Genomic DNA, 17,770 nt, shown 5'->3' with positions numbered 1-17,770 from the left:
TAAGGAGAGGAGCAACGTTTCTTTATTTTAAGAGTAAAATCCTAAATGCATTAGGTTTATATTAAAAAATAGGCTTTAAAGTCGGCCAATGAAAAAATTAGATTGAGATAAAATTTAAAAGATATATTTAATTATATTATAATAAAAATCTAATGATAAAACTATATCACAATATCAAAATAGATCGTTATTTTTATCGTTATTTATGTGATAAATTTGTTATTTTTATACATAAAATTGATATTGCGTGATAAATACAATATATATGAAAAATATTAAAATGATTGTAAAAAATAAATTTGTTATTTAAATTAAAAAAAAATTAAACACATAAGTATATATTCACCTGTTAAGTCCACCTTTATAAACCAATAAAGAAAGCTGATTCGTAAGTTGAACGGAATAACACCCAAAAAGAATATACAAACAAAAGTAAAGCATAGGTACCAGAAAGGAAAAGAAGACGAGCTTCCGAGTCCACTTGCCTAAAAATAACCAAACCTAAATTAGGAGGTGTGTACACCCTCCCTCCTCTCCTGTGGGACTAATCTCCCCCTCCATGGCCTCGTTGGCACCGCTGTCACTACCAATTCCCTCTCCAACTAACCCACCTGACTAGGAATCAAAGAGAAAAACGTGAAACAAAAATTATTAGAAATTAGATTTCTTTTTTTGCCTTCATGAGAATACAAATAGAAACATTTTAATGATATATTGGAAACCTTTCTTTTTTGGGTGCCAGTTTAGCATGGCTTTTCCATGTTTCATAGATATGCAATACAACAGCTAGACATCCCATTCCCATTGCAGCATTTTGATCTCTCTTTCCCTTTGCCCCTTTCCACTCTCCAGCTCATCCCGGTTTGCCCTGTCTATAAAGTTTGAAGATTTCGAAGTCGTGATCTTCTTTTCAAAGCTCTCATTCTTTTGTCTGTTTCTTGCAATTCTCGAGTTTGGTTTTTTATTTTTGTTTGCGTTGCATTGTTTGATGCAAAAGCTTTGATTAAAGAAGGAAACCGGTTTCGAATTATAACGTAAACAAAGCGTTCTTGATGGGGTGATATTATTGATGGGGTCTGATAGAAGTTGGCTCATCATCTTCATGGTTTTCTCTTCGTTATTATCGTCGATTGCTGGTGGCTCGGATAGCCATGATCCAGAGGCTTTAGACGCTTTGTTTCATTTTTACGCAAATCAAACATTGGCGAAGCACCGCACAGGTATTTTATACAAAATTCCCCTTCCTTCTAATTTCTCAGGCATGGAAGTTTCGGTCATTAGACTACGCAGCGGGAGTTTATGGGCCAGAGGAAGCAATTCCAGCTTTATCATGATCCCACCTAGAGTTAGAGCATTCCCTCACGTGAAAAGATTAGCTATAGTTTATGAGAACCTGGGAGAATGGTCGTCAAAATACTATCAGATTCCTGGTTATACATTAGTCTCACCGGTGGTCGGCTTCAACGTTTATGATTCTTCAAATGCAACGACATTAAGCGATCGAAAGGTCACGTTGAGCACCACGAGTGATCCCGTTTCAATTCATTTTCCTTACATCGAGGCAGAAGATAAAAATGTGACGGAACTTAAATGTGTCAAATTTGGAGCTGGTGGGTCAGTTAAGTTTCAGAACATGACAGCGAGGAATGTTTGTGTCACGGGAAAAGCAGGGCACTTTTCTGTTGTGATACCGTCTATGCCAGAGAAGAAAGTAAGAATCTGGAAATGGTGGGTGATAGGCTTTGTGTCTGCAACTGCTGGGCTGGTCTTGTTGATTTTGGTAGCAGTAATCATTTTCATATTACTGAGACGGATGAAGATCAAAACTATGGAGAAGGAATCTGATAATGCTGAGACTTTGGATACGTTTTGGGTTAGGGGAGATAAAATGCCTTCTGCATCAATGATAAGAACACAGCCAGTCCTTGAGCATGATTATGTTCCTTGACCCATATTCTTTACCTTTCATTTTTCTTGTTTTTTTTCCCTACATTTTGTTCTTTTCAACTCTTTCAGCTTCTTATAAATGGAAATACTTTCATCATAGATTTGTAATCCTGATATCTTCTCTTCTCATCATTCTTTGGAATTGCTGGTAGCTCATTGAAGAGAAAATACATTAGTAAGTTATTTGGTTAAGTCTTTCCTCATTATTTATGAGAATTTTGTGGAAGAATATGATTGGGAAAACCAGTGAACGTTATTTGATTAGGTTAGCCAGTGCCCTATAATTCATCCCACTCCCAAAGAAGATCCGTAATGCTTTCTCTGCTTTAGGAATAGGTGAAAACTATGCATCACCAGCCAGCCCCACGGCCAGGTTTTGGTAGGACGGTAAGTTTGGCTTTTTGGCCTGTAACTTTCATTTATTATAAAATGTACTATTTTAATTATTCCAGTTAGTCTGATCTTTTGGCTCTAGTCTTTAGTATCCTAATAATTAATACTAATCATTAGGGGAAAAGACAAGCATTTTGGAATGTTGGGTTTATTTTGTGCAGAAAAAGCCTGTTGTGCCTATAGCTGGAGAATATTCATTTCTTAAGTTCTAATTGAAACCAGAAGGGCAAAAGAAAGCAACTGTTAACATTTCTTTTTGCATTGGACGAGAAAGGAGAACAACTCCTCTTGTTTAAACGATTAATCAACCATCAACTTTGGCTAATGATATTCTAATTAATTATGCAGTCAATGTACCTTAATGTATTCAAGGGGAGAAAAAAGGCTTCAAAGAAGAATGAAAGCTGCTATATTTGACAAGCAAACTCAACCTACCAGGCCTTTTATTTATTCACTTTGGTTGTTCTGGAGTAGCTCTCAACAGCTTTGATTCATTTTCTGAAGGCATAAGAATACAAAATTTTCCGTGATCATGTAAATATCGGTTCGCCTGCAGGGCTGCAAATGTTCCTGCCGACGCACTCCCAACAAAGAAGTTAATCAGTAATCCCATTATATATGGTTGGTAACTTTTTCCTTTAGTATATGATGCAGGCTAGACAAACCGGTTGTTTTGAGTGAATAAAGCAAAATTGACTTGCGATAATCCGACTGAACGGTCAAAGTTCATTATAATTATTCTTGAACGAAAGGGATTAATATTTCAACCAATGTGGTGGAGGTCACAGAGCTTGTGAAGTGGAAAAGGAGGGTCAAATAAAGAGCCATTGAGAATGGCCAATGTAGTAAGTTTGTTGGCTGCTTCAGATGCATGAATCCCATCCCAGCTTACATAGTTGTTTGGGTCTTCACAAGCCGATGCAGTCATATTGGTTCCGTTGATCACCTTTGTGTTCCCACAGTAAACCTCTTGGTGGAAATTATAGGTGCCACCACCATATCCACAACAAGCTCTGGTGCCATATCGAAGACCTGTTCCAAAACCAAAACAGGGAGAAATCAGATTTTACAGTTTCATTCAATGTGTAAGTTCCAATTTGATCGCAGCCAACATTGCATTATGGAAATCCACTTTATGCAAAGATCAATGTGCTTGAATTTAGTCCAAGGATGTAATTACCATGGGCTGTAGGATGCTGGAAAAGCTCTAACAGAACAGCATGAGTGTCCACATATATTAGAGAAGCATTGGGAAGATCTCGTCTAGTTTGGCTTAGTGCCTCCTTTAACATGTTGTTATAATCGACCACAGCCTTGTTGTAAGAAGTCAGGCAACCAAATTTGTCCAAGTCCGAGGTGTTGTGTGGCAGCTGCACTAAAAACGCTGGATAACAGCCAATTGGTGCAAGATTTAGTACAAAAAATGTACGTCCCCCTAGCCCATAGAGCTCCTGGAAATTTTAGCAGCTAGATTGAGTATTAAGTTAAAACGTAAAGTCCCAGCCCAAAATAAAATTTGGGCTTCTAAAAGACTATCTTATGGAGAATTCAGTCTCTACCTTGACAGTGCCAGCGATTTGGGAAACCACCTGGGGAAGATATTGCTCCACTCCCTCAATACCAATGGCTTTTAAATTTGAAGTGAAGTCATTCTGACCAATATAAAAGGTGTAGAGTGATTTTCCAAAGATATCTGGTGAAGGCAGCTTCGTTGTCGTTGAACCTAATTAATAATTTAACACTCATGACCTTTACATTGCAAAAGAAAAATGGAGTTTCAATGTTTTATTATCAGGATGGGCAATGTAGTGGTAGTGGTGTACCTTTTTTATTTCCAGAATGATATTCAACAACTTTAGCCTTGAATTCCTTCATTTGATTGAGCTGAATGGCCAAAGAAAAAGGACTGATCCCAGTAACAAATAAAGAAGTGTTAGGCAAGAGCACAGTGGATGCCAATGTTGCGTAGTTGGCTCCATGCCTAAAATCAGATCCAATTGATTGCAAGTATGGGCTGATGAATGGCAATCCCAGAGCTTGAGCTGCAAATCTTAAAAAACAATATTAAAAGAGAAAGATAAAAATATGATGTTAATTTTGATGAGAATAGAATGAGTGTGAACTTCTGTCATAAAAATACACTACAAGTTTTGCTAAAAGGACATGTAATCCCTCTTCGCAATTACCAAGGATCGAATCCTAAGATTCCTGTTCTTTATTACCAAGGTGGACAATAAACAGATTCAACCAGCAGATATAGGGTTGTCAAGATCTTACTTAGGCCCCGTGTAATCATCTATCGCTCATTAATGATAAGATCGTTCAAAAATGGGCCATTGCGGAAGATAAAATGTATAATCAAGGGCAATCTCTGAGTCGTCTATTCAAGGTCGAAGTCCAGCCTGGAAAGAGAATCCTGACAGAACCCACCTTATGGACTACGTCTTGGACACAAGTGGAAAAGTTGGCTCATTAGATAATTGCTGGATTGTCAGTTAAGATTGATGCTGTTCTTCGATAAATTAATTGACATGCCCCAACTCCTTTCCAGCTCGACTTCTTGTCTTGAGTTGGGAAATTGCCCGATGAAACCTAAACTCTAGTCAATGTAGGACAAGGAAATGTCAAACGAGCGAGTAAGGACTAGGAATAGGAATAAATTGTGTTCCTTACACTAATCTCTTCTAAATAATTGAAGGCAAAGTGTGTCTAGCATTCGACGAAAGGCAGAAAGATGAAGCTGCCTTGGAAGAAGAGCGATGCAATGGAAGGCCCACAGGAAGTAAGCTACTTGACAACTTATCTTCAGTTGAGAGTAAAAGAAAAGCTCTACACAAACACATCTGATTCCCTGAATCTTCACTGTCTCAAGCTACTCGACATTAATAAGAAGATGCTTTAAAGTATCAAAATTTAGTAATGATGCTGCTGACATTAATGCTCCTTGGAGGCAAGCTGACACTTTTCACATCAAGGAAAGAAGAAGAAATAAAGGCTTTGTCTGTAAGTACAATAAATAAAAGCTTCAATGGGAAAGTTATCAGAGTTTTACCCAAGAAATCAACCATAAGTCTTCCATCAGTAGCACGACCAGCTGGTCTCTTGAAGTAGGTCATGCCGAAAGGTCCTGACTGTGCCGGAAATGCTGCCCAAAACCCGCCGGTATCAGAATTTGAGTCACCAAAATTGAAGATTGCTTTAAATTCACATTTGGAACCACTTGAACAGCGTGACAACATTACCATCGTCACCAACAAAACGACTACAACCTGCCTGAAAACGACAATGATTTCGGACAAAGAGAGACTCATCTTTGTTATTGAACTGGTTTCTTGTTGGTTTGCTTAGAGTTGTACAGAGAAGAGTACTCGATTGTTGCTGGCTAAGCCTGACACTATATAGAAAAGTGGAAGTGACTCCAAAAGGATTAAACACATGGCAAATGCCCGGATATGAAACTCTGAATCAATTAGTGTGCCTGGACCCGAGATTGACACGTGCAAGACAAAATAAAGATAACAGAGCAAAGTGAGGGAAAGTGATAATTATCAGAAACAAAAGGCCAAATCTAAAGAAATCAAACGTGTAAAAGTAGAATACCAAAAGCACTGATATGCGTTTGAAAAAGAAAACAGGGCGGAATGAACTGAAATTTCTGGACCGTCTACTGATGGCTTTTGCCCTTGCAGAATCCTGATGCAGCACCAAAGGGCTAGGCAACTATATATGGAATCCACTTTAGCGAATGTTTAGCTAGGTAACTTGATAAGTTTTAACTAGATTTTTAGGGTTCTCAGAAGTGATATTTCAGTTGCTTGGTTAATTAGTTTCAGTATTACTGATTTTTGTTTAAGATAGTGATTTATCTTTTCTTCTATATATTTTGTCATCAGTTGATCGAAGACAGGTGCTTTTGAGTTACCGGAGGTTTAAAGTTTAAAGTAAATCACATATATCTTTTGTTCTATGTATATTTTATCTTTATATGTCTTTTTTCCTATTTTATATATAGTATCGGCATTATCTCTTATAATTTTTGTATCACAATTAATCAATTACAATCATAAATTGTGTAAAATCTATTAAAATATTTTATAAAATTCATACTTACAGGTATACGTACACTACACTAATAATTCACACTACAAGAGGCCAAAAATATCCTTCACTTTATGAAGGTTTTTCTTGGAAACTGATGACTGCCAGGATTCTTAATTTTGATAGAGGCAAAGAGATATTCTCAGGCCCATGCCATTAAAAAAACATAAATTCGAGCCTAATTGGACAGCATCAACTGTCCGGAAAGGATGCTAAAACTTGGCCTGGTTGTCAAAGCCGAAAGGTTTTTCTAGTAACAGGCTTTCCCGCTCGTATGTTTTTGGTCCAATGAGCCACGAACCATAGGTTCATAACCATGACCCATTGGAGACTTTCAGAAGCCTGCCGACTGCCAGCCAAAAATGTTTCAGACCATATTTTTCTAAGGGCCTGGTCCTGTTGAACTTCAACCAAATCTTGCCTTAAACGGTCTGAAAAGCTTTTATAACAATTGTGTGTTTTCACTTCGGTGGATGTGCAATATCATGCTAAGTTTTAGATATTCTAACATGAAGTTAATCAGTAATTTATAAAGATTAATAATTTGTTTTAAATATATAAAATTATCCATGAATAAATGATATGAAAATTACATACCACTGTTTAAAAATAAATCTTTAAGATTCACATGAATAAGTTGTGACTCTACCCTACCCTTAAGAAACATACATGAACTACTTAGCTGATCTTGACATCTTGTTGAGTAGATAAATTTTAGAGTAAATTTCATAGATAATCATTAAACTTATATCACTTTTCTCATCCAACTTTCATTAATCTTAATTTGATTATTAATTTTTTTAAATTGTATTGTTTAAGTAACTATATATATATATATATATATATATATATATATTAGTCATTATCTTCACATTTATTGGGGTGAAATTATCTATAGTGATTACATTTAATCAATCATTTAAGACGATTTGAAGTTTAGCAAGTAAATATAAAAAACAAAATAAAAATTAATGATTACCCATTAAATTTACATTAAATTCTATAAAAATGTCAAACGATAAACTTCAATCCTTACCATTAGAAAAGAATGAGAAGGAAACTTTATTAGAGATTTAATATTGTTCATTATTTTTCGGATGAACCGATAGATTAGATGCCCAAAGATGACCGCAAAAAGTGTTCTCCCTTCATCGGTAGTTGACAAACAAAGGATTAGCAACCGTGGTCATCTGTCATACCAACAAAACAAAGGATGGAATAACGCTATTAAAGCTAGGGTTGATAAACCTAGATGTGAACGCGATGGGAACAATGGCATTGAAATGCGGCGTCCAGGGCTGTTTTCGTCAATGCGAAGATATGTCATGGGCATTTATGAAACCAAAATTTAAATTTTACATTGATCAATTTTTTTTATCGATGAATTTTTTAAAATGTAAATCGGGTCCGATCTCAACATTGGCTTCTCGTCCACGTCAACTGGGACCCACCAATGTTGCTTCGTAAACCATATGCCTAGACGACACGTCACCTTGTCGGTAACGATGCCGCTGCTGAATTAACCCCCCACACGCTAAATCGCATTTCAGCGAAAAAGAAAAAGAGGTCTCACCACCCCACGTCAGATCCCTCCAATCACATGTCTCTTTCTCAGTTCCACCGCAAAGTTCGCACCATCGTCAATCTTGCCAACTAATCAACGGCCCACGATGCTCTCTTACGTGGCTCCTCTGCCGCTTGCGTCGCACCTCACTCGGCCCGGTCACGTGCTCCCTCGTACTATTTGGCCAATCCAATTGCACACGCCTCCGCTTCTTACATCCCATTCCCATCTCATTTTAAAGATTTTTTTAATAATTCAGTAATTTACGGCACCAAAAAGAAATGCATAAAAAAATTAAAAAAATATTTACTTAGATTTCATTTGCTGTGTTATTTTCCTTAAGCGGAGTTGATTAAGGGCTGTATGAAATGAGGGCGAACCAATGAAGGAAGGGCATGTGGAGTCCTCCCACGTGGAAATTTGATCATGACACGTGGGCCATTGAAGATCTCTAGAAAGTCCAAGGGGCGTGAAATGTGAGCTGGCTACGCAACCTCTGCTTCCGGTGGGGTCCACCTACGTGGGACACGTCACTGGCCGGACCACTCGCACTCACCGACATATGCCAAAGCTGGTAGGGACCACACCCGAGTACGTGTTTTCAGATACCTTTTTTCTAGCCCAGGCAGGCCTCGTTGGCAGAGATACTCTCTCATTTCCAAGAGTCGTGGTTCGTTTCTATCCCTCCGATTTACGAAATTTTGGCCGTCGATTCCATTTACGTCAGAGGTGGGTCCAGCGAGTTGTTTAACGGTAAAGTTTCCATCTTTTTATGATTTTTTTATTTGATGGTAGGATAGAGAACTCTGAGCGTACACGTGGCGCTCTCCTGAGGTGACCGGGAAAAGTGTATTTGATTCAACCCCGAAGATGAACGGTCAAGATTTAAGATAACGTGAAATTCGAGTCAAAACAATTGCGTCAGACAAGGAGTGCTCTCCGCGTCGGAAAGTGAGGTGCCATCACCTAAATTTACCTCAGTTACCTTTCACTTCTCTTTTGTTTTATTCATGCGCCCACAGTAGCAAGTAGGAGCACGCCGGCATCCAGCTTTTTTTTCTCTCTGGCATGGAAATTTTGAAATATTTTCGAGACTTCTCATCCCAAATTCCAAATAAAGAAAAAATAGTGAAGAGAATCGGTTGTTCTTTTTTCCAGATTTTTCAACTCTTTCAAAAATTGAATTATTCTTATAAAATAGCTGCAGATTACATTTAGTTATCAAAAATTAATTATGGTGCAGCCATTTTTCTATTGGCTCGCATACCCCACGGGACATTAGTGCTCCAAATCTTTGCGGGGTGTCTTTCGGTCTTTGTTTGGAAGCAGGACCATAAAACCATCCACCTTTTTATAGCAGCGGCAAGTACTAATTTGACTCGTGTCATGCGGGGGGGCGAAACTTTTCGTCAATTTGTATGCATTGAAAAGAATTGGGACCAAACTTTTTAAAATGGAAATAACTTGGTACATGACAACATGCATCCGTCTCTCAAAATTATTTCCATATTCCGAATTAATCTTTTATTCCTTTTAAATTAGAAAATTTAAACTCCATCACCTCATTTCTATATCTTAATTGTCATATTATGCTAAGAATGAGGAAAGTGAGTAATTATATCTTTGAACTTCTGATATCTTATTTCCTTTACTTCTTGGTACCCATTCTTTCTAACTTTCAACAAACACCTTTTCACAAGCAAATGACAGCACTTTGAAGTATTTGACTTTTAACGAGCAACATTTTTACATTCGTAGTTGTTGCTAGTTTTGTTTCTCTCTCTCTTCACAGTCTGAGGTAGGGGGAAGCGTGGCTCTTCAAAAAATTAAAAATTTTCTACATATTATGTATATTTTTTAATAAATTTTAAAAGAATTTTTTATTAAATTATTAGTCCAATATGTCATATATATGTATTTTTTAATGGGCTCTTAAAATAATTTTATATTAAATTATTAATATAAATAAAAAATAATGATATGATCTTATAAATCTATTTAATTTTATGCTAATTTTTATATTTTTTTCTTTTAAATTTATTCACACCTCTTTCTATCTCTTTCTTTTTGTTTTTTTTCCTCTTTTATTTTTTTATTGTGAAATTACATAGAGGTAAAGTTTTTTTTTTAATTATATTATTATTTATATTTTTTTCAATTTTATTCTATTTAATTATATGTTTTAAGTTTTTGTAAAATTTCTTTTTCAAATTTTTACAAATCTTCGACTATATTCTTCTTTTTTTTTTTGTTATGTAGTTCTATCTTCTACTTGTCATATTTTTTTTTATTATGTATTCTCAATGATTTTAATCTTTAAAATTAAAAAATTATTATATAATTTTTAAATATAAATTATAGCGTTGTATTATTGATTGTTACTTAAAATTTTGCCAATATATTATTTTTTTATTAATCTTTATTATATAAGATATTTTTTTATACACAATATGTTTCATATTTATTTGAAAAAAAATTATTTTTCAGTATTTATTATTTAAATAATATTAATAACATAAAAAAATTATTAATCTTATATATCGTATTTAATTATTTATATTTTATACATTATTTATTTTCATTTTTGATTCCTTAATAAAAGTTGATTAGCTTCACCCTTGATATGAGACAGACAAAACTCGTCAACCTTTTAACGTTAGTTTATAAAAATCTTGAAACCCTTTTTCATATTCTTACTCAGATTAATTATTTTATTTACAGTTTTACACTTGAATCCTTTTTTCTTTTATATTTCATAGAAAAATTTTTGTTCCATGGTTGGGCCTACAAATTCTTGTTCATCATCAGCTGAGTCCTTATAACCGACGATGCTACAATCCAATCCGTCGACAACCATCGTCGTCATATGATACTTTTATCGAGATCCTCAGCCATTAGGTTGAAGTTCAACGTCCTCTAGCTTCCCAAAGTTCTATGGACGTTAGTTCTCCTATCATTCAAGATCATTGGTTAATCAGTCAATAATTTGTGATATGTTTAACAAATGAAAGCATGATTTGGGGTCTAATTTACTTAAATGCTTGATATGTGTTTTGTATAAATTTATTATGTCATCTTATAACATATTTAGATAACCAAAATAATTGATCGAATATATAGACATAATTTAGTTTTAGTTATTTCAATTCTCTTTTTTAATTCAACTAATTTAGTTTTTTTTACTTAATTAATTAAAATTTTAAAAATTTCAAATTAAAATCAATCGAACAAATACAAGCCAAATTTGTTAGTGCCTCACTGTCTCTCAAAGTAGGCCCTGTCAAAGGGCACTGGTCCTCTTTTTCCAAATTGGCACATTCGCTAGACCTAATTGGTTTTCAATATTACATTGATGGCAGTTTGGTTTGGCCGGATACGGCAAAGTGATTTAATTTTAGCAGATATTGTACACGATTATGATTTTCAATACTTTGTAATTAAAATTGTATGATTTAAATAAATAAAATGTTCAAGTGTTAAATTATTATTTTTATATTTTGAAACATTCTTGCATATATTAATAAGAAAAAGAAGAAATTGATAGTTACCTATGTTTCATTTTTCATGAAATCATTCTTAATTTAAACTTGTAAAAGTAATAATGTTAAGAAAAAAGTTATAGACTTGACAAATTTGTATTAAATATGATAGTGCAAACACAAATATGAATTTTAAATGATTTAGATTTAAGATAATTAGATGACACAGTTTATTCTCTGTCATAGATAACATCATACATATATTTCAAAAGTAGTTTTTCTAGTAGCAAAAGACTTTGACATCATGCATCAAAAATTTTTTTAACTTAAAAAATAAATCAAATTTCTTGAAGAGAGAAATACAAGTGGTTATTATGGAAATGATTTTTTAAAATATTACCAATAAAAAAACTTATTCAGTCAATTTTCAAATTGCAAGAATGTGGGTGAATTGCGGTTCGTATTTGTTGTTTGTCGTGTTTGACTATTAATGTAAAAAGCTTCCTAAGTTTTCAAAATTTAACGTAAAAATCTTGCAATCAGGCATTAATAGATAGACTAGAAGTAGCAAATTATAGAATTATTATTACTATTAAAAAATAAAGAAGAAGATTGCAACTAGCGGATAGGAAAATAAAAAAAGCAGAATTAAAATATCAGGGAAATAATTCTTACGTGGCAAAAGCGTGGGTTAAGACCCCAATTAGGTCGTCAACAAGTGGCCAGTGGTGGATTCGAAAGGACCTATTCATTGTAGTTAAATCTCAGACAATTAAATATCCAATTCTTTAAAAAATTAAAAATTAAATTAAAGAAACATGACCACGTAAGCCCACATGACGGGTGGAATAGGTTGGACCCCTTACCCAAGACGCGTAGATCGACTAAATAACGAACACGTGTACGGCAGAGGTGACGTTGGAATAAATAAATGGCCAGCGCGAATATCGATGGGCCAACTCAACAACCAACTTTGCCCCCAGTATATACGGTGTATTTGTACATTTGCTTTTTTCTACGACACGTGTTTGGTGACGTGGATGTTGCCTTGGCGCCCCCTTTCTTCTTCTTCTTCTCCAGAGCCTCCGCCCTTCCTCTCTCTCTCTCTCTCCTCTATTCCTCTCTGTGAATTTGCAAAAAAAAAAAAAAAAAAAAAAGAACCTTCAAACTTTTCTCTCTGTTTCTGAGTGAAGATAATGCAGTCTTTTTGACTATTTCGTTTTAGAATTTCTCTTGTCTACTTTTTCCCCCTTTTCTCAATTGAAGATAGTCTACTTTATGCTGTGAATTATCGTTTCGCTGCTAAGGGAAGGAAGGTTTTCGGATTACAGATTTCAAGGTATGTAACTTATGTTGAAATTAGAGTTCAGGTTGTAGTTTTTTATTTCTTTTATTTTGGATTAGTGGATTAATGCGTAAGGTTTTGTTTGGTTGTTCAGAAAGCTGATGAAAGTGCAGGAAAGTTTTTCTTTAAAGAGTTAAATTTAAAATTATTTTTGGCGGTTTTATTTGGTGAGGTAGTGTAGGAAAGTGGATTCAATTTGAAGCTAAAACGATCAAACTTTTGATTGTTTTGAAAATAAAATCTCTACAGCTCCTTACTGAACTGACTTTTCAAAATATAACGGAATTTTGTAGAATTTCATAGATATATTCTTCTTCTGGTCCTTTCATTAATTTTGTAGGACTTTTTTCCTGGATCTCGTCAATTCGTGATCATCTCTGATTAGAAATTTTGGATTTGCATGACTACTTCGGCCGATTTTCTTAGTCACTGAATTTCATCAACTTTTTTGTTTTTGACGAAGAGAGAGAGAGAGAGAGAGAGAGAGAGAGAGAGAGAGAGAGAGAACCATTTAGAATCAGTTTAAGGGAATAAGGAGGCAAAGTTATGGAGATGAGGATATTGGACTGTACAGATCGAAACAGCACTTACCAAAAAGTGCTTCTTCTTTTTGTTTTTAAAGAAACATTTCCAGATAAATTTGTTGTGGATTCATCTAAAACGAAAATAAAGTACTAGAACTTATTATGTAGAGAAGAAGAACTGCAGACATCTTCAGTTTCAAGGGTATTTTTGTCCTTTAGTTAACAGATTAATCTGGTGAGATGGATTTTGTAATTATTTTTTCTAGGTATAAAGATGGATTTTGTAATTTGTTCTCGTTATGGGTGTAGGTATGGAAAGACGTTTATACCCTCAGCTTTCAATTTATTTTCCGGGCTATTCATCTTTCGTCTTCGCTTTCTCTCCGTTCTTCTTTTTATTGCTCAAGGACTGGCAAGATCATAACTTTTTGTAATTTTTGGTGAACATAAACTTGAAAAGATATTACTTTGGACTATTTGGTGCTCTTTGTAAATTCTTTTCTTGGCAGATATTAAATTGTATTCTTCAAACTGGATTAAACCTGTTTTATGTCATAAAATTCTAGTGTTTAGTTACAAATGCATTACAAAATAGCCCTATTTGTAAGTATATTTTATGTTTTATTACCCAAGCATGGTAGTATACCACTTAACTCATAAGGTGAGCACCTATACCAATAAGCAGTTTCCGAACACTACTGCAGCTGTGTGTAAGTTTTTTTTGGAGGAAAAGTCAGGAAGTAGAATTCTGAAAATCATTTCTGTTTCTAAAGGAAGATGATGGCATGCATCAAGCCAGTTCATCAATTACAAATTTAACTTGCATTAGTTTCATGGTGTTCTTTTTGAGCATCAAGTTACACCGAATTTGTTTTGTCCGACTCCAACTTGGGGTCTTTTGTCTTCACCAAGTCAAACCATCAGCCTCTGTTTTCCATAAACAGAAATAGTGAAGTAGAATGACGATTTCTTCGTACTCTTTAGCATTGTGATATCAATTGTATCATTCAATCAAAATGATTGGATCTAATTGCTATTCAGTACCAATTTGCTATTATGATTTATTCTGAACTGTTCCTATTGCTATCTAGAAATTAGCTGTCATGCACAGCTTCATGTTTCTCTCCTTGATTGCAGTTGACACAGAGGTGAACGAACTCCTAGAAATTAGGTTTCAACTTTGTTGCGACCATGGGAAACAACGATGAAGGAAAGTCCTCTAAGTCCGACAAATCATCTTCATCAGTGCCAACGGTGAGCTAAGTGATTATGCATGTTTAACTGTTGAAACTAGGAATAAACCGGAGCTTTTTTATGCTAGAAAAGAACAATTACTATAGTTTTCTTTTAATGATTATCCCATTTGATTTAGGGAAAAGATCTTTAATGTAGTTGTTGTTGCAACTTCTTAGTATTTAATCTTTCTGTGGAGATTAATTTTTGAAGTTTATATCTGAGTATTGGTCAATCCTTTTGTATTCATAGGATCAGACCAATGTTCATGTCTATCCCGATTGGGCAGCCATGCAGGTTATCTACTTAGTTCCCTCTTTCCTATTGTAGTTGTTAAGGCCTTTGTTCAACTAAAATTCACAATCTGATTTTTTTAATGAATTTGCTAATGGGGATTTTATGGTTCTTTCTTATGTATTTAGGCATATTATGGTCCTCGAGTTGCTATGCCACCATATTATAATTCAGCTGTGGCGTCAGGCCATGCTCCTCCCCCCTATATGTGGGGTCCACCACAGGTATTTGCCCATAGCTCCAAGGCATTTTAACGTTAAGTGTTTTACTGAGCTACTCTATAATAGTTGTTGAATATCCTAACATGTTAATTCTTCCAGCCTATGATGCCACCTTATGGGGCACCTTACGCAACAATCTACTCACATGGGGGAGTTTATGCACATCCTGCTGTTCCTCTGGTAAGTTTAATTTGTCACTATCTTTTAACTAAAGTATTAATTCTTTGAAATTATCTAGTAGTTTTACTCTCCTTTGCAGTTTTCAAAATGAGTATTAGGTTTTTAGTAAGATATTTGAGTATGTAAAGGACACATTGCTGTACAATCCTCTTGTTTCTTACTGCTCTATGTTTAAACAGTATTCTTTTTTATGGCTACTAGTTAGATGGGAAGTTGTCTGTTTTTGTTTTATGCTTTAAGCAGTTGCTGAATATAACCTGAGCATTGTACTGCAGGCTGCGGCCACTGTGGAAACACCTACAAAGTCCTCGGGAAATTCAGAACGAGGTTTAATGAAGAAGCTGAAAGGGTTTGATGGTCTTGCAATGTCAATTGGCAATGGTACTGCTGAGAATGCTGAGGGTGGGCCTGAACCTAGGCTGTCCCAGAGGTTTGTTAATTGTTTGAGGACAAAGCAGTATTATTTAGGAGATCAAGGCTATGCCTTAGCAACGTATTTGTAGGAGATTGCACAACAAAGTGATTTTATCCTAGTTGATCTGTTGTTGCTGGACTAATTTTGTGATCATATGGACAGTGCGGAGACTGAAGCTTCCACTGACGGTAGTGATGGGAATACAACCGGGGTGAGATCTCCTTCCTCTCTGTTTAACCTGTTTCCAACACCCTTCTTTTTTTTTTTTTTAAAGTTATTTTATTTGAAAATATATTAAACAATGATTAAGGACAAAATGCTAAAGCTTATTTTTTGTCACTGCACATCTTTGGTCAGACGGATCAAACTAGACGGAGAAGAAGCAGGGAGGGTACACCAACCATTGGTATGACTCAATTCTTCACCAAGTATATTTCAAATTATTTAAAAACACTATCAATTTTCTCTCCTATATGAGGCAATCCCATTAAAGATCTGCAGGCGCACCTCTGGAACTTGAATGTGCGGTATTTAGGTTTATGACCTTGATGTGCTAACGTTTTTTGTGATTTTTAAAAGGACCTTACATGTGTTAGAAAATGAAAAGAATGAGAAATAAATTATTGAATCTTGGGATACTGTTGGTCCCACTTTAATGTTTGGAGGTTTAGGTTTGTTCATGTATGGTCTCTGTGTTAGCAGGTGGAGATGGGAAAAATGAGGCAAAGTCTAATGCAATCGTTCCTGTGGGAGAGGTGACTGCAACTGTTTCTCCTAATTCAATTGGAACTGTACTTTCTCCTGGCATGACCACAGCTTTGGAACTGAGGAACCCTACCACCATGAATGCTAAGTCCAGTCCCACGAGCGTACCTTGTGGAGTAATGCCTTCTGAAGTCTGGTTGCAGGTATCTGTGTGGACGGAGTTCTTGTCTATCTATTATTCTATCCTGTTTTCCTGAGCTTTATTTTTAAGCTTGCCTATAATTTCAATATGTTTTGTTGCTCTTTTTAAGGTGTTAATGCACATTTTATTGTTTTCTACATTGTGGTGAGGGGGTAGGTTGTGTTATCTTAAGCTGTCGCTAACTTAAATAAATTTTAACTAGAATGAACGGGAGCTGAAACGCGAGAGGAGGAAACAATCTAATCGAGAATCTGCTAGGAGGTCAAGGTTGAGGAAGCAGGTACAAGAAATACATCTTGTTTCTTTCGTGCTTAAAAACTCAGACTTCTTTCTTTGAATGATCTGAAGCTAATGCTTTATATTCTTTTGTAGGCTGAGACTGAAGAGCTTGGTCGTAAAGTTGAATCGTTGACTGTAGAGAATGCTACACTCAGATCTGAAATAAATCAACTAACTGAGAAATCAGAGAAACTAAGGCTAGAGAATGCTAATTTAGTGGTAGGCACTTTTACCTTCTTTTTAGTTTATTTTCCTGCTCGATTAGTTTTTCTATTTTCATTTTCAGTGACGCCAGATTTTCCCCTTCGTAACTCCATATTTTGTAATACAGGAGGAACTGAAACATACTCAGCTGGGACAAGCGAAGGAAATTGTTATGAACAACAAAGACAACAAAGAGGGTGAAATGTATGAGAAAAGCTCCAACTCTGGTGCCAAGCTGCATCAACTCTTGGATGCGAGTCCTAGAGCTGACGCAGTGGCTGCCGGCTGAACAAGGAGAAAAAGTTTTACCTGATATATTTTTGACGTAAAATTGGAGGCAATCACGTAGCTTTGGCATAATTACAAGCCCAAAACTACTGCTAACAGTTAGTAGAGGGATGAACTAGTTTGATAGGATTGAAACTATATGCTTCGGACAGGTCTTTTCCTTTGTAAGTTAGCTCTCTCATGGCAGAACTGATTGTAATTTTATTTGAAAATCAGAGTCCTGAGAAAGCCCTGAAAGGTAGTGTGCATTAACGAGAATTAGAGTTTTCAGTTTAGGAAGAAAGGCGTTGGAGACCTTCAATGTGTAATCTCTAATGATTGTGCAATTTTTATTGACTCAGCGCTGTAGACTGTTTGTGATGTGTGAAAATGAGAAGTTTGTCTGACTTCATGCTGTAA

At 35.3% G+C, this 17,770-nt stretch overlaps 3 protein-coding genes across 8 annotated transcripts; 2 read left to right on the top strand and 1 right to left on the bottom strand.

The window, feature by feature from the left end:
* The first annotated feature begins 506 nt into the window (after positions 1-506).
* Positions 507-2,044, top strand: LOC18614035 (transmembrane protein, putative (DUF1191)). The gene has a single exon (XM_007051583.3). It carries the CDS (start codon positions 1,070-1,072, stop codon positions 1,946-1,948), a length of 879 nt encoding a protein of 292 aa, XP_007051645.3. The 5' UTR covers positions 507-1,069; the 3' UTR covers positions 1,949-2,044.
* Positions 2,045-2,752: 708 nt separating this feature from the next.
* Positions 2,753-6,080, bottom strand: LOC18614034 (GDSL-like Lipase/Acylhydrolase superfamily protein). Of its 3 annotated transcripts, none has more exons than XM_088803084.1 (6): positions 5,941-6,080; positions 5,393-5,485; positions 4,164-4,382; positions 3,900-4,063; positions 3,521-3,791; positions 2,753-3,372 (listed from the first exon to the last, which is right to left on the bottom strand). In XM_088803084.1, the coding sequence occupies exons 2-6, from the start codon at positions 5,454-5,456 to the stop codon at positions 3,104-3,106; spliced, it is 987 nt and encodes a 328-aa protein (XP_088659210.1). In that variant the 5' UTR covers positions 5,457-5,485; positions 5,941-6,080; the 3' UTR covers positions 2,753-3,103. The 3 variants fall into 3 exon arrangements, with proteins under 3 accessions (XP_088659210.1, XP_017978743.2, XP_088659209.1); XM_018123254.2 differs by having other exon boundaries at positions 5,393-5,818; positions 5,941-6,064; XM_088803083.1 differs by having other exon boundaries at positions 5,583-6,023.
* A 6,412-nt stretch (positions 6,081-12,492) lies between these two features.
* LOC18614033 (common plant regulatory factor 1-like) lies at positions 12,493-17,770 on the top strand. 4 transcript variants are annotated; one of them, XM_018114059.2, is made up of 12 exons: positions 12,493-12,820; positions 14,488-14,604; positions 14,842-14,880; positions 15,006-15,101; positions 15,198-15,278; positions 15,554-15,708; positions 15,856-15,904; positions 16,051-16,099; positions 16,393-16,601; positions 16,803-16,880; positions 16,973-17,098; positions 17,211-17,770. In XM_018114059.2, exons 2-12 carry the CDS (start codon positions 14,542-14,544, stop codon positions 17,370-17,372), a joined length of 1,107 nt encoding a protein of 368 aa, XP_017969548.2. In that variant the 5' UTR covers positions 12,493-12,820; positions 14,488-14,541; the 3' UTR covers positions 17,373-17,770. The 4 variants fall into 4 exon arrangements, with proteins under 4 accessions (XP_017969548.2, XP_088662213.1, XP_017969546.2 ...); XM_018114057.2 differs by having other exon boundaries at positions 12,494-12,820; positions 14,836-14,880; XM_018114058.2 differs by having other exon boundaries at positions 12,496-12,820; positions 14,836-14,880; positions 16,396-16,601.

Source organism: Theobroma cacao, chromosome 1 (genome assembly GCF_053813885.1).
Source record: "Theobroma cacao isolate CCN51 chromosome 1, ASM5381388v1, whole genome shotgun sequence".
Taxonomy (NCBI): domain Eukaryota; kingdom Viridiplantae; phylum Streptophyta; class Magnoliopsida; order Malvales; family Malvaceae; genus Theobroma; species Theobroma cacao.
The sequence above is the reverse complement of the archived record's forward strand: the minus strand, read 5'-3'. Positions and strand labels throughout refer to the sequence as shown.

Excerpts from the sequence above, each read along its gene's own strand:
- LOC18614035 (XM_007051583.3), top strand. The coding sequence starts at position 1,070 with ATGGGGTCTGATAGAAGTTGGCTCATCATCTTCATGGTTTTCTCTTCG.
- LOC18614034 (XM_018123254.2), bottom strand. The coding sequence starts at position 5,651 with ATGAGTCTCTCTTTGTCCGAAATCATTGTCGTTTTCAGGCAGGTTGTA. Across the intron at positions 4,383-5,392 it reads ACTTATGGTTGATTTCTTGG|CTCAAGCTCTGGGATTGCCA; the intron begins GTAAAACTCTGA and ends TAAGATTTGCAG. Across the intron at positions 3,373-3,520 it reads CCAGCATCCTACAGCCCATG|GTCTTCGATATGGCACCAGA; the intron begins GTAATTACATCC and ends GTTTTGGAACAG.
- LOC18614033 (XM_018114057.2), top strand. The coding sequence starts at position 14,542 with ATGGGAAACAACGATGAAGGAAAGTCCTCTAAGTCCGACAAATCATCT. Across the intron at positions 14,605-14,835 it reads CATCTTCATCAGTGCCAACG|GATCAGACCAATGTTCATGT; the intron begins GTGAGCTAAGTG and ends TTGTATTCATAG. Across the intron at positions 15,905-16,050 it reads GTGATGGGAATACAACCGGG|ACGGATCAAACTAGACGGAG; the intron begins GTGAGATCTCCT and ends ATCTTTGGTCAG.